This window comes from Nasonia vitripennis, chromosome 4, assembly GCF_009193385.2.
Source record: "Nasonia vitripennis strain AsymCx chromosome 4, Nvit_psr_1.1, whole genome shotgun sequence".
Taxonomy (NCBI): domain Eukaryota; kingdom Metazoa; phylum Arthropoda; class Insecta; order Hymenoptera; family Pteromalidae; genus Nasonia; species Nasonia vitripennis.
In genome coordinates, this window is record NC_045760.1 from 24800477 (window position 1) to 24814560 (window position 14084).

General features: G+C 41.7%; 1 protein-coding gene across 4 annotated transcripts; it reads left to right on the forward strand.

The window, feature by feature from the left end:
- Positions 1 to 131: 131 nt before the first annotated feature.
- On the forward strand, positions 132 to 13620 carry LOC100118068 (protein Smaug homolog 1). 4 transcript variants are annotated; one of them, XM_031930756.2, is made up of 8 exons: positions 132 to 650; positions 4469 to 4696; positions 4862 to 5183; positions 5287 to 5528; positions 5607 to 6086; positions 6166 to 6325; positions 6411 to 6660; positions 7024 to 13620. In XM_031930756.2, exons 2-8 carry the CDS (start codon positions 4483 to 4485, stop codon positions 7186 to 7188), a joined length of 1833 nt encoding a protein of 610 aa, XP_031786616.1. In that variant the 5' UTR covers positions 132 to 650; positions 4469 to 4482; the 3' UTR covers positions 7189 to 13620. The 4 variants fall into 4 exon arrangements, with proteins under 4 accessions (XP_031786616.1, XP_008208529.1, XP_008208528.1 ...); XM_008210307.3 differs by lacking the exon at positions 132 to 650 and adding an exon at positions 1575 to 1745; XM_008210306.4 differs by lacking the exon at positions 132 to 650 and adding an exon at positions 3247 to 3505.
- The last annotated feature ends 464 nt before the right edge of the window (positions 13621 to 14084 follow it).

The window sequence follows — 14084 nt, forward strand, 5'->3', positions numbered from 1 at the left end:
CGTTATTAACGAAAGAACAACCTTTTCATATCTCTATTCAAACTTTTCGCGCGAACGCCTCGTATATTTTACGGTTACAATCTCTTGTCACTGCCCGTCACTTTCTCTTCAATTTCCCACATATATATAGTAGCATAGAGAGAACGCACTTCAATGTCCGCATAAACTCGCGGTCTCGCAGGCGCGAGAGAGAGAGAGAGAGAGAGAGAGAGAGAGAGAGAGAGAGAGAGAGAGAGAGAGAGAGAGACGGGCCGGGCGAATGAACCGCGAGGTGTCCTCCCTCTCACTCTATTAGTCACGTAAACCCACTCGCGTCCGCGACAACGAACACAGACAGACACACGTACACAATCAGGGGGCCGAGAAAAATTCTCGCCGCCCCACAGCGCAGCAGTCACTCTCCTCGGACTCTCGTGTGCGAGCCGCGCCGTTTTTCAGCTCCATCGTCTCGACATTTTTAATACTAATCTCTCTCGCGATATACCTACGAGAAGCCATAGCAAAAAGACAGCAGAGAAGCTGTAGCGTGAAAGATGCTATTCTCGTCGTAGTGTATCATCTGTGGCCCCGGCGCGAGACGTGTGCGAGCACAACAATAACAACGCCGCTGCGCGTCGCTTTTCACCCTGAGTCGCATTGTTCAACAGCAGGTAAGCCCTTTGAGTATATTAAATCTTGCAAGTGCGCGGATTTTGAATCCTCGATATAAGCACGGAGAAAAGCAGGCTGTCTTTCTGCCGCAGGAAGTCGTCGCTCGCGTGTTTGTTATGTGTCCGCCGCTACGGCGCAAATGGCCGCAGCAGCTCTTCTCTCTCTCGTACCAACTTCTCCTTCCGGGGAGACTTTGCTTCCACGTGCTTTTTGTTGAAAGAAATTTTTGAATTCCCGAGAGATCTAAGTAATATATTGCTTAACTGTCGGTGATGCGATGTTTGCGAGATGCATGCAGGTATATAGAAAAACCGGGAAACGCGCGGAATCTCGCCTGACGAAAATAAACGAGCGGTCCCGGGAGGTAGGTGTCGTTTTGTTGTTGCGCTCCGGAAATCGGGACTATGCAAAACAGGACGCTCCGATTAAGTCGAGATATAATCGTAAACCTGGTTCAGTCGTCGATTGTTTACTACTCGAAAAACCGGCGGGAAATTCAAAATCCGAAGGAAGCAACCTGCTTACAGCCTTGTAACAGTGGCGGCTATACGACAACAACAACCCGGCAGCTGCTATGTATGCGTGTGTCTAAAAAAAGACCAAAATCGCGCGTCGAAAACGCCGCTGTAACATGCACGGGTATATCTATATATACACTGTGCTGCATATACAGCTCTCTCTCTCTCTCTCGCTCTCTCTCTCTCTCTCTCTCTCTCTCTCTCTCTCTCTCTCTCTCTCTCTCTCTCTCTCTCTCTCTCTCTCTCTCTCTCTATCCAGCGACAAGGACGGAGCCAGTCGCGCGGCGATGGTTTCATTGCCCTTTCGAGGCCCCCTACTACTCGGTCGTCGTCGTCGGCCAGCCTCCCTCCGACAACTCGCGCGCGCGCGAGTGAGAGAGCGAGAGAGTAGACACAGAGTCCCGGCCGACGCCGCCGACAGATACACTGCGCACCGCGGCTGCAGCAGCAAGTCTCTGTTTTTCTCTCTCTCTCTCTCTCTTGGAGCCGAGTTTTGTGTTGTTGTCGTCGAGCAGTGTTTTTCACTCTCTTTCTCGAATATATAAGGAGGCGTACCTCCGCACACGGCCTCCACAGGTAGGCGTTATTGTTGCTGCTAATTCTTTCATTCCTATCCTGTAGAAGCAATGCATCCTGTGCTAAATGTCGATTCCCTTCGTATTCCCTGTCCCTCAGGATGTCGCTCTCGCGTGAAAAAAGAAATATTATCTTGTACGTATACGCGGGGAGCGATATCTCGCGTTCAAAAATTTAACGACTAATCGTATGTATTATTATATTTCCAGAACGAGGTATTATTATTTCCCGCGAAGCCTCGGCATGTAAACAAAGTGTCTATGTACGCGCGTTGTATGTATCCCCCTTCTCGCGAAGCGTCTCTTTCGTCCCCCTCGCTCCCTGTCTCTCTCACGCATGGGGCTCCCGCGCCGAGCGCGCAGAGGTAAACGTCCTCGAGACGCCTGGCCGGTATATCTATATACACGAAGTCGGCGCTCGCTGCGTATCATATAGAGCTGTCTTTCTCGGCCGCGTGCACTCCGTACACAGATAGGTATATATCGCGTATACAGTATACGCGCAGCGTCGTCTCACTCTCCCGCAAGCTCGACGCTCCCCCTCTTCCCGCAAGCGCGCAATTATCCCCAAAGTCTTGTGAATCTCTCGTCAAGAGTCGCGGTGCGTTTCAAGGCTGCTCCGAAAGATTGTAAATTTGGAAAAAATTCGGCGGGAAATTCATGGAATTCGCGCGCGCGCGATTTTCCGTAAACAAACTTGACCCTGCCGGATGCGGGGCTCGTTGCGCTGGTCAAGAGACGCGAGTGGCGGTGGGTGCGCGCGCACTTCGGGATCGCTGGTTGTGGCGGTGGGCTGGTGACGAAGCTTTCGCCATGAGAGAGAGGGCTTTGACGTAATAGCGTTCGATCGAGCGTCGGGTTGAGGCAGGTTTGGACTTTTGACGAGGTCCTTTTGTCTTGCTTCCTTTGGGGGGGTCGATAAAAATGGCCTGTTTCTCGTGCGTTACGTAGTCTTCTGACTGGTCGGCCATTACTACTGGGCGACGCTTTTATCTTGATAATTTCATGACTTCGTTGGCCAATGTTACATTGCTATCTTTAGTATAGCCGCTGTTTTCTTTTTTGCGCTCCGAAATTGGAGCATCCGCTCCAGCCAAAAAATATTGAAAGTTTACAAACAACCGAGTTTTTTCCCTCAGAGTTCTGATGCTCATTGAATTCCTATCGAATTAAGCGTCTTCCAGATAATTTTATCAAGCGACGTTGTGACGTAAGATTTATACTTAGATTTATCAATCTTTCCGGATTAGAGGCTTGTTCCTCTCTTATCGCTCTCTCGACGCATTATCAGCTATGATCGCACATCGTGTAACGAAGAAAGTCGAATAACAATTTAACCGCCTCCGAATTTCAAACAATCCGTCTGAACACGCCCTAATATGTTCGTAACAATTACTCGCTTTCAAAATTTCGCGCGCTTTTCGAGGCGCCGTCTCATGACCGTCCGACGACCGTCACTTATCTCTCTCTCCTTCTCTCTCAAAAACAACCCCGAGTACACACATGCAGTACCAGCTCGACGCATGTGTATACTTATATGTCTATACATTCTCCAGCTCCAAAAGGGAGAAGGCTGTGCACAAAGAAAGACAACAAAAGCGCGCTTGCGCCGCCGCTGCTCCGGCGAAAACATCACACGCACGTAGGAGGATATCGTAGGTGTATGCGAGACTCGATGCTGCTCCGTATTTTGAGAGTAGCGCGCAGCCCTTTTTTTCCTCTGTCCCACGACGAGACGAGCGAGGCCATAGGCTGCTGCAGGTAAACGAACGAGGCGTGTCTTTCTTCTCTTTCGCTCTCGCTATATAGCTTGTATAATATCGCCGAGAACCAAGAAAGCGACGACTGCAGTGTAGTCTGCACACACAGGTGTAAGTATATACATATATACGTACTGGACTCTCTCGTCTCTCTCGTTATGGCTTTCCTCGTGGGGACGGCTGCAGAGCGCGTTTCCTTGGCTTTTATTGGAATCGGTGAAAACTCGTTTGCTTAGCTGTGTGTGCAATTCTCTCTCTCTCTCTCTCTCTCTCTCTCTCTCTCTCTCTCTCTCTCTCTCTCTCTCTCTCTCTCTCTCTCTCTCTCTCTCCTTCTCTTGCTCTTTTCCCCTGCTGCAGTGGATGGGTAAAAATGATCTGTAGGAGGATAAAGCTTGAGAGGATTTTGTGAGGTAGGTCTTTGCGGAAGAGACCTGTGGGTTGTTTTGCTGAGGATCTGTTTATGCAATCGGGACGATTGAGGATTGTGCGATTTGAAAACTTGTTTTTGTGGTTGAAGTTTTATGGGAAAAGTGGAATGCTTATCGAATGCCCACAGTGGATTGACCATTCCAAATTTAACTTCTCTACGCAGCTATAGATGTTAATTGTGGACTCTCTTGGATTAGTTACTTTTATCGTGATTGGTGTCTTATGTCACAGGATGATAATTGTGTCTCTATTTGCGTTGCTTATTAGCATTAGTGATAAGCCATTCTAATTAGCTTCTATTTCTGATGTTCCTCTTACACACATGCTAATCAATATGCACAAGTTCATTAGATACATAAATTGAGAAAATATTTTCCATACCACTTTTAAATCAAAGCTAAATTTGGAATATTCTCAATACTTTACAAGAAGTTTCAATTGTTTGTATTTATAAGACTTACGTAACCACCTGGTGACTATTCTGAAAAATTGAACGAAGGAGAAGAAATTAAGTCTTATGCTTTTGGTATTACAGGTGTGCTGTGCAACATGAAGTGGTCTCCGGGAATTCTGTTCTGTGAGCAGGTGAGCGAACTGACAAGAGTCTTTTCTCAATGGAACGAATGCGAGCAGACAGTTGTACTGTATGCTCTACTTAGACGAGTTCCAGCAGTTCAGGCTCGATTTCTTGCACAAGCTGTCCAGCACTCACTGCACTCAGTTTCAGAGCTGGACTCGCAGGAGCTAAACGCTAACAATCCAGGTGGGTTACATAGAAATTACAATGCAAGCCTGGTTCTTAAGTAAAGATAAGAACAACGAGGTCGACATAAATAAATCTAAATACATTAATGACAAAATAGCATCATTGTATTTGTTAACATTGAAAATTTATTTAACTCCATCATTAACAATGCAAATTTTCCAGCTTTCATCAATTCATTGTTGTCGGAGACAACTGAAGTTGCCATTAACCAGCTGCTTACTCATCTTCCGCTTCTTAGACCAGGAAATGTTGAATGCAAACAGTGCTACTTGCTGGTCATACCTGAACTTATCAGTCATTGCCTGACCACACGTCAGTATACAGAGCAAACGCAGCAGCTTCTCAGCTATACTCTCATTCATCCCGCCATTACTAGTCAGGACAGACGTACGCTAACCCAATGGCTTAGACAGGTCGAAGATAGAATTAGCAATCCACCATCGATACCCAATGTTGAGGATTACTCTAATAATACACCTTTAAGGTGAGTTTCTGGGACGGATCAGTGGATCATTCATCCATAAAAATTTATTTTTTAATTTTGCTTACAACCCGGATAATTGACAATATTTTCTTTCATCTATAAGGTGGGACACGACATGGCAAAAGAATGTTAAGCAAAATGACCAAATAAGCCAAGCTTATGGTACAACAGGAGCACCTTTCAATTTCCAATTTCAACTCCCGTGCACTCGTCAGCGTCGATCAAACAGCCTGACTCCTCCCGTGGCTTCGTCGCACCAACCTGAGGTGATCGAACGCAGTGGAAACACCAATATTTCAATGAGGCACAAGGCTCGAAGCTTCAGCGTTTCCGGAGATCATTCCAGTAAGTCGAATCATTTGTCTACTTGAATCTGACGTTTAAAAGTAAGTGAAAATCTCGAGCTAATTTCATTTTAAACAGCTGCTCTCATTGGTTTGGGTCCACTGAGCCCTCAGAGCTCTTGTGCAAGCAGCGGCAGCGAGGGTCGCTTGGACGAAGCGTCGGCTCGACCTCTGACCACTGGAATGCGAGACGTGCCGTCATGGCTTAAAACGCTACGTCTCCACAAGTACAGCTATCTATTTACTACGCTGACCTACGAGGAGATGCTCGAGCTGACCGAAGATCGTCTAGCTGAACAGGGAGTGACCAAGGGCGCGCGACACAAGCTTGCACTGTCGATCGCCAAGTTGCAACAGCGCTATCAGACACTGCTCAATCTCGAAAAAGATCTGGTGCAGCCACAGCGGGAGACCAATCAATCGGCCTCGTTTGCCCAGAAGCCACTGCTGGTCGGAGCTCTGGACGAGCTCAAGGCTATTTTGGCCACACCGCTAAAGCCCAGCCAGGAGAACGACGCACAAGACATACCGACGCAGTTCACCAAAGTTCTTGGCAAACGTAAGTTAATTACATTGCAGACAATCCCAAATGTATGCTTGCGAGTGAGTTTTAAAAAACTTGTATTTTAATTGTCTAGTGTGCAGCCGCCTGGCTTTGGAAAACATAGATGATGCAGTTTTGTGCTCGTGCATTAGCATTCTCGAGAAGGTATTGCAGCACGATTGCTTTACTCCAAGTCAGAAGGAGAAAGTTCAACAGTGGCGTAGCCGTCTGGGAAATCCTAGACCCACTCCTAAGTAAATAATCATTCATACCAGGAACAATGTCTTGTAATGTTAGCTATTACTGGGTGATTTTATTGTTGTGTTTAATTTTTTTTAGATGGCAGCATAATCACGCGTTCTTTAACCGCCGATACTGCAACTCGCAGACACATAACCGAAAACCCAGCTTGAATTTGGGACACATGGGAAGTGCCAAGTCCTCGACCACCTTTATGGTGACACCCCACAGGAACAGCATATCGACGCCGTATCTGCAGTCGAGCTCCAGCCAGTCACCTAACCAGACCAATCTCCAACCAGTTCAGGCTCCTGAGAAGCGGCCCAGTTTACAAGAGACAAGTCTAGAGGTAAATTGTCTTCATTATCATTTGTTTATGCGATATTATTCAACTTCATCCATATTATTATATTAATTTTTTATTGTTTTATTTTATCATTTGAATGCTTTATTTGGGCGGGAATCACGATCATAATTTTAAGGCCATTACCTTGAGCCTTCGACAAATTTTCCATTGAATTCACCATGTCGTCGTAAAAATTTGTGTTTATTTTTATATTATTTTTCATCGCCTGAATATTTTGTTTGGGCGGGAATCACCTTTGTATCTCAAGATCATTCTGTTCGTGGATACCATTCAAATTTTCATAAAGTTCATCATCCCATGCAAAAATTGTATAATCTCACCCGAAACCCATGTGAAAATTTACAGCAGCTGCAGAGAACTCTGCAACGCACTTATAGCGCACCCAGAGACAACTTCCTCGGGCACTCGAGCAGCGCAATTGAGACGACGGAGCCGGAGATAAATTCTCGTTTGGAGTCGCTGTGCTTGCGCATGACTGAACAAGCCATCGGCGGCTTTGGCGAGGCCTAAAAATTTAATTTTGCTCAATGATTACAATAATTAATGGCACCGCATTCGTCTTGTCGACGGAACCCAAAACTTTTAAAGCAGCAGCAGGTTAGCGCTATTTTTATAATTTTTCGACGACAGAATAAACAATCTGAGGAGAGAGAGCTAAAAAAGATAAATGACGGAGCAAACAACGCATCATATGTATTCTCATATAAACTCAACTGTCCGGAATTAGAGACAAAAAATGTGTAATATAATAGATTGTGTGCGTTAGAGGATAATTAATAATTTTTAAGAAAAATACAAGAAAGGACAGTGGTTCAAAGTTGGAAAAAAAAAGAAAAAAAGAATGATTCTGACGCAGGACTATAAGCTATGAGCGCAAAGATCCGATGCCGAACAATCGAAAACACGCCTCTTATTTTAATACTTTTTTAGTCACTCATGGAGATCGCTTGATTTATTCACGCTTATGCGTCGCTCTTATTTATTTTGTCCATGTGCATAAGCCCTCAAGCATCTAATTAGCACACGTACTATCGAGGTTTTCGATTGGTTGGTGCGTCCCGGTCGAAGAGACAAAAAAAATGAATCATATTCTCATAATTTATAAAGTTTAACTTTGATTTAAGTAAAGATTATAGGCTATAACACGTCTACAATTAAAAATATAAGCTACAAGCCCTTTGAACAAGATAAATCTTACAGAGGGGGACTACGAGAGTAAATTTTCTCATGGATCAACGATCGGAAACTTTTTAACGTAAAAACGTGCAAAAGCAAACAATATGAGGCAGAACATGATAAAGTTTACTCTTGCTTTTTCGCTAAGGTTATAGTGCTTATGTCTTTAATAAAGGACTTTATCTATCGCTAGGACTCTCGGGCGATTGTTGTCACAGACGAATATCGTACGTCTCAAGCAGCCGAGCAATACAAAAGATTAGACATAGAGTAACTTTGGATCTCAGCTGAGAAGGTATTCAATCATAGAATGAAGACGACAACGATCCCCTGAGTCCTGAGTGCTAATAATCGTTTAACGCTATTTATATTGAACTGACAGAATTTGGCAAGCCAAATGCTACTAGGAAGATAGATTCTTTCCTTTAGTATTTACTTAATCAGTAATATTCATAAAATATATTATATACACGAATATATTATATATACACATATTATTAGAAGACTTTTTAAGAATCGCATCAGGCGAGGAGAGATTGTGATTGAGAGAGACTGTACGCGTGAGGATTCATTTGGTGTGTATGTGTTCTAAAAGAAAGAAAAGAAGGGCAAACCATGCGATATACTTGCAATATTGTTTTTGTGTTATCCATTTCAGGAAATGGAATTTTTCTGATTTTACGCTCTCAAGCATCATACTCTAATATTATGTAATTTCGTTTATTATTATTTTTCCCTTTTTTGTAAACGAATGGACTGAATTGATTACTTTTTTTTTTAATAACTTCGCAATTGTAAACACACGATTATATACTTGCATTGCTCTATCTGTCGAGATTCTCTCAAAGGTCGACGATATGTACCCTTTTGTCATTTCCGATGTAAAAGAGTTCGTGACCTCGTTTGTGCGCCTAGCTTAGTTCGATTGACCGAAAATACGATAAAGACGAAAATCGATAATGCATATTTAGAGTGTGTATTCGCTTTGGTCAATTGTTTTGCTTCTTGTTCATTTTCGTCTGCACATACGTATTTGCGTACTTGATGTACATCGTGCTGCGGATAGCTTGGGGAAAGGAACTAGTGCAATGTTTTGGGTACTGTTTTGTGTGAAACGCCAATCGATCGGTATGGATTCTTGAATGATTCACGAGGAACTTTCGCCCAAGGCGACAAGTACTTCTAGTAACAATTAAACGAGGGTTGAATAGCCTCGATATCTATCGTCGTACCTACGATCTACTTAAAGAAATTAGCTAAATGAATTAAACAATTCTGAAACCGTGCAGCGAAAGATCATCATATAGGCGTGTGAAAACGGACGATAGCCATCGAAGCGGAACTTGAATCAAAGAACCGTCAATTTTCACAGTCTCAATATACGAAATAGTATGCAAAAGTTTAAAAAGAAAAAAGTGAAAAACGAATAGAAAGAAGATTATGCCTGCGTTGCACGCAGCGAATAATTGTATAACGATAAAAGAGAAAGAAAGACTAGCGTGTATATCTATTATGTCTTCCCCGAGTTCATCGCGTCGCGATCGGATCGAGCTAAGCGCGCGAGCGCAGGTCTGTGATTCATATATATTTACGTGCTGATGAAATACATCACCAGCGGCACACGGCGCGCGCGTTGCGTGTTTATTCTCGTAATTGTATATTTTTCATTGGAGCTCCGTCGCTGGATTATATTATATATAGAAAACGTAAGTTGTAAACGTCTGAAAGAAAAAGTAAGGAAAAAAAAGAACGTCATGATCAATCGCATTGTACATGTATGCTTTGTAGTTTCTGCACAGATTTCGCGACTTACCATTATTTAATGCCGATTTATTATTTAATACCAAATCATTGCCGATTTTTTAATCCATGTTCACGCCATATCAGCATCACATCTTTCGCACGAATCTCCAGACGATTCGCGAATCGGCGAATCGAAATATTAAATTGTACATATGTTTTTCTTAACTGTTGCCGAGTATTACGAACTTATGAACGTACATTTTATTAACTTAAATCTATTGTAAAGTGATCGGAGAATATCACATCTTCAAGTTACGAAAGCAAATTTTTAAAGTGTCTTCAGATGATCTCGTAATTTTATATAGCGTTGTTGAATGTTTTTGTTTTAAACAAACGTCCAGATTGAATCGTCTAAGATGCTTGAATAAATGATGTAACGAAAAGCAATGCGGGATGATGTGTTCGCTTTTTGAGAAAACCTGCATTTTTTTATTGGTCGAAGAAGACATCGAAATCTGTGTCTTAGGATTATATAAAAGCATACATTTCTCTGGTGGACTTTTTCTCACGAGCTATAGCGCTTTAAACGGAGAATTAGGGAAAGAAACACGTGGAAAAGTAAATTGAAAAAAATGACAAGAGGAGTTGAAAAAAAGTCAAAAGCGCCTTTCGAACTGTTAAGAACCCTACTAACTGTAAGACTAAAATTAATTACTTTTAATTAACGTATAAATAATGAAAGACTGACAATTTCACGCGTTCCAACGAGAGAACCCAAGCAAACAAAAATAAAGTTAACAGGCGAACGTAGGAGGCGACGGTTCGCGAAAATTACGTTTCCACCCGCAATCGCGCATCCGTCGCCGGCCACTTTTGTTAAGGTGCGTTCTGCGTGCGCGTGAATGCAACAATTGGAAGACTGCAGAAAAAAAGGAAAAAAAGAGAAAGGAGAAAATTAAATAGCGGAAAGAAATCGAGAGAGAGAGAGAGAGAGAGAGAGAGAGAGAGAGAGAGAGAGAGAGAGAGAGAGAGAGAGCGAGAGAGAGAGAGAGAGAGAGAGATAGCAAGAGCAAAAGAGACAGAAGGGTAAAGAGAAAAAGAGCGAGAGATGTAAAGGGGAGTAAGAGCGTGCTTTCGAGCACGCTCGATGAAAAAAAAATAATAATGAACTTTATAGAAAAGCGATGTATCGAATATAGCGCAAGTACTTTGTAGTACGATAAGGTTTTACGCGTAAAATAAACAAGATTGTAACGATTATATGCATAGCGCTAAAGAAAAAAACACATTGTATTAGGTGATTAATTGATGTAAGAAGACTACATGAGAAAATGCGTGGCAAAGGCCGATTATGTAAGAAAGCAAAAGATGACCCTTCGATGACTGGCTTCGAGCAGTGTTCGCCTCATCGATAGGTTTATTAATGTACACACATATAGACACACGACACACTTTACACCCAGTAAACAATCATACGGTTTAATTGATCGCCTAGGCTCGCTCGTGGTTATGTCTGAATTTTCTTGATTTTCTGTGAAAATTGTTAAAAACCCGAAGAACTAAATTGTACTTTGAGTACTTTATATTTTTGAAGATAATATTTTCATACGAATCATGTTTCTATTAGATTGCAAAGAAAAATATTGAAGAACTATTTACAAAATATATATTTTATACATCTGACTTGACTTTGCACAATGAATACGTTCTCTCTCATTGGTACTTTTATACGAAAAGTAGAGAAAACACGTGTCGAGTCTCGGCGTGTCGGGCAATATTTCAATGAGCACTGTCTAACATTGTGAACTCCAGGGAGGATAATTTTATCAAAAGCTAGTCAATCGATACATTTTTGTAATATGTCACGTAAATAGGTAGTCGTTTATGATATATAATTATACGTTGCATTACACTTTTATTGTATGTCTAATTAACTTAGGTCCATAAAACCATACAGTTCGCACGAGCACGAATAATGATTTTACGGTTTCGATTTCTATGATTGTTTCTTTTTTCTGAGAACAAGATCGAGAGGCAGTCGACTCTGTTGTTTTGAAAGATTGATTTTTCTGCGTGTAATGAACCTTTCCAATCGAAAGCTGACTTATGTACTGCGCTATTTATGTTGCTCGACTGATTTTCAATAACAACTCTTTATTTTGTTTTCTTTCCTTGTTTGTTCGAGAATTCAAAGACTTTGACAAGTAACGGCATTTGTATATGTTGTAGGATTGCTGAACGTCGCCAAAACGTAGCTTTTAGTTTGTTCATGCCTGGTTTCGTGCAAACGCTATACTTAAACGCAGTTCTCTCGGGAGCAATTGGCGATGTTCATCATTTATAGTCGAATATGTTAAAATTATGGAAAGGACTGATTTTCTCGCGAGAAAAAATTTGAAAGTGAATTGTAAATATTTGAAAATGACATTTCGTGGGTATTTGGCCACAAGTGAGAAAAGTAACGGGACAGGCTGAACTTTTTATGTGCAAAAAACAACCGGTGGTGTAATTTTTGACTGCTACGAAGTATATATTTTTTAAGACTTGCGCGCCTTTTTCCAAAATTATGCAATTGCCAGTGAATCGAAATTTTTGTAACGAAAAAAGGCACGATGTAAGCATGTAATTTTAGATTATTATTATTCGATTACTCTTAAGCTATACTTTTATATTTGTTTAATTATATGTGTATTGGCAAAAGAAAGCGAGCTTTCTCAGCACGTGCGGAAAAAAATAAGAGGCATCAATCTTTCGAAACGATGTAACATTTGCCAGCTCGAATTTCTTTCGAGAAACATAATACGATTGTGCATATAATGAACCCAATGATCAAATCCACTTTGTCCAAGGCGGGGCCTAAACGAGCAAAGCGAATAAACTAAAAAAACGATTGAAGAAAAAAAAATTAAATGAATTTTTATTCACGAGCCTCCTTGATGGAGGTTTCCGGTTATCGCCACCACTTCATACCTTCATTTCCTCGGCGAGACTTTAAGCACGGTTTTGTACTTCATACATGAGGTGGACTCGGGAGCGAAAGTTGTAACCAACTCGACGTAGATCATCTGTACTATCCATAAACGCAATATTAAAAATAATTTTTTTTGTAAATCATCGGTTGCAAGCATACGCACCGAGTCCTCTCATATAGTCGTTCGCCGAAGAAGTGCCGCAGTAAAAATAAAATTGTGTTCACGTAAACTTTTCGTTTTTTCCCACTTTTTCTCTTTTTTGTCGTACAAAGTCACAACAACAACAACAACACAAAACCAAACAACCAAAAAGCAAAGCTCACACCAACACATTCTACTTATGTGCATTTTGCCATTGCGTAGCATAAAGAAGAAAGACTCGCGATTTCCCAGTGTTGTCTGCGTAGAGGGTTGTTTTTCGTGTTTTCTTTGTAATGTAATATTAGCGCGCGCGAGCGCTAACGCTTAGCGACGATCGTTTTTATCTGAGTATACGTACTTATAATTATTATGTAGCTTGGCAGCTCGAGGAGGAAAATACGAGAAAAGAAAAAGATATGCAAGCTGAGAGAAACACTTTGATAAACTCGGATTTAAGGAGTACACGCATACGATGTTGTCGGGGATATTCCTTATGGCCGTCATCTCTCGTGCAGTTTAGTAGACGAGAAAAAGCGACTGACCGACGAGGTCGTGCATCTGTCTTCTTTTTCTTATTGCCACGACTGTAGTGTTCTAGCAATTTGTCTGCTATATTTCTAATGAAATGAGAAAACTGCGGCGCAGGAATGAAAAAGAAAGCATCACAATAATACGTGAACATGCACTTGTTAAGAGGAGATAAAAAACGATGCAGATGCACCACCTCGAAAACGCGCGATATTGTTGTTTCATCGAAACTTTTTCGAACACTGTGTAAAATAAAGAAAATAATACAAACCTCGTTTTTGCGCCACACACAAACACACAGACAGAATATATCCTAATATATTTTCGTGAATTTACGTCTTTACCGATATGTAACCACGAGCTTGAAAATTTTTCTAAAAAATGAAAAGAATAAAATGGGATATTATACTAACTTCGTGATTCAACGAATAGCGAAAGTTTTTTGAATGAAAGAAACGCGAATGTCGAAAGCAGCGAAAAGTTTGTGCGAACCGCAACATCGCCGTTTAGCAGCTGTCCTCGTGTCACGGGGGAGGTAAGGTAAGAGTAAAACAGGTAGATAGAAAAGAACGAGAAGATTTCGTAACGGGGACTAGCAAAGTTTTAGGCAATTTAAAGGTATAAAACTCGACGATGGGATCGTCATACAGCGTTGTTTCTGTGCAGCCGCTTTTTCGACGAAAAAGTGAAGGAGATGCGGAAAGACGAGGAAAATGAGAGCTTTTTAAAATAAAAATGGAAAAAAAAAGAAAAAGGCTGAAGCAAAGAGAATCCGGTTGCTAATTGGAATACTTTAGTCACGTAAGCTTGGACATCTTGTAAAAATGCCATTTTTCTACTGTTACG

Bases quoted from the DNA above. Each gene is read 5' to 3' on its own strand.
- LOC100118068 (XM_031930756.2), top strand. From the start codon at position 4,483: ATGAAGTGGTCTCCGGGAATTCTGTTCTGTGAGCAGGTGAGCGAACTG. The intron at 4,697-4,861 runs GTGGGTTACATA...CAAATTTTCCAG, and splicing joins GCTAAACGCTAACAATCCAG to CTTTCATCAATTCATTGTTG. The intron at 6,326-6,410 runs GTAAATAATCAT...AATTTTTTTTAG, and splicing joins AATCCTAGACCCACTCCTAA to ATGGCAGCATAATCACGCGT.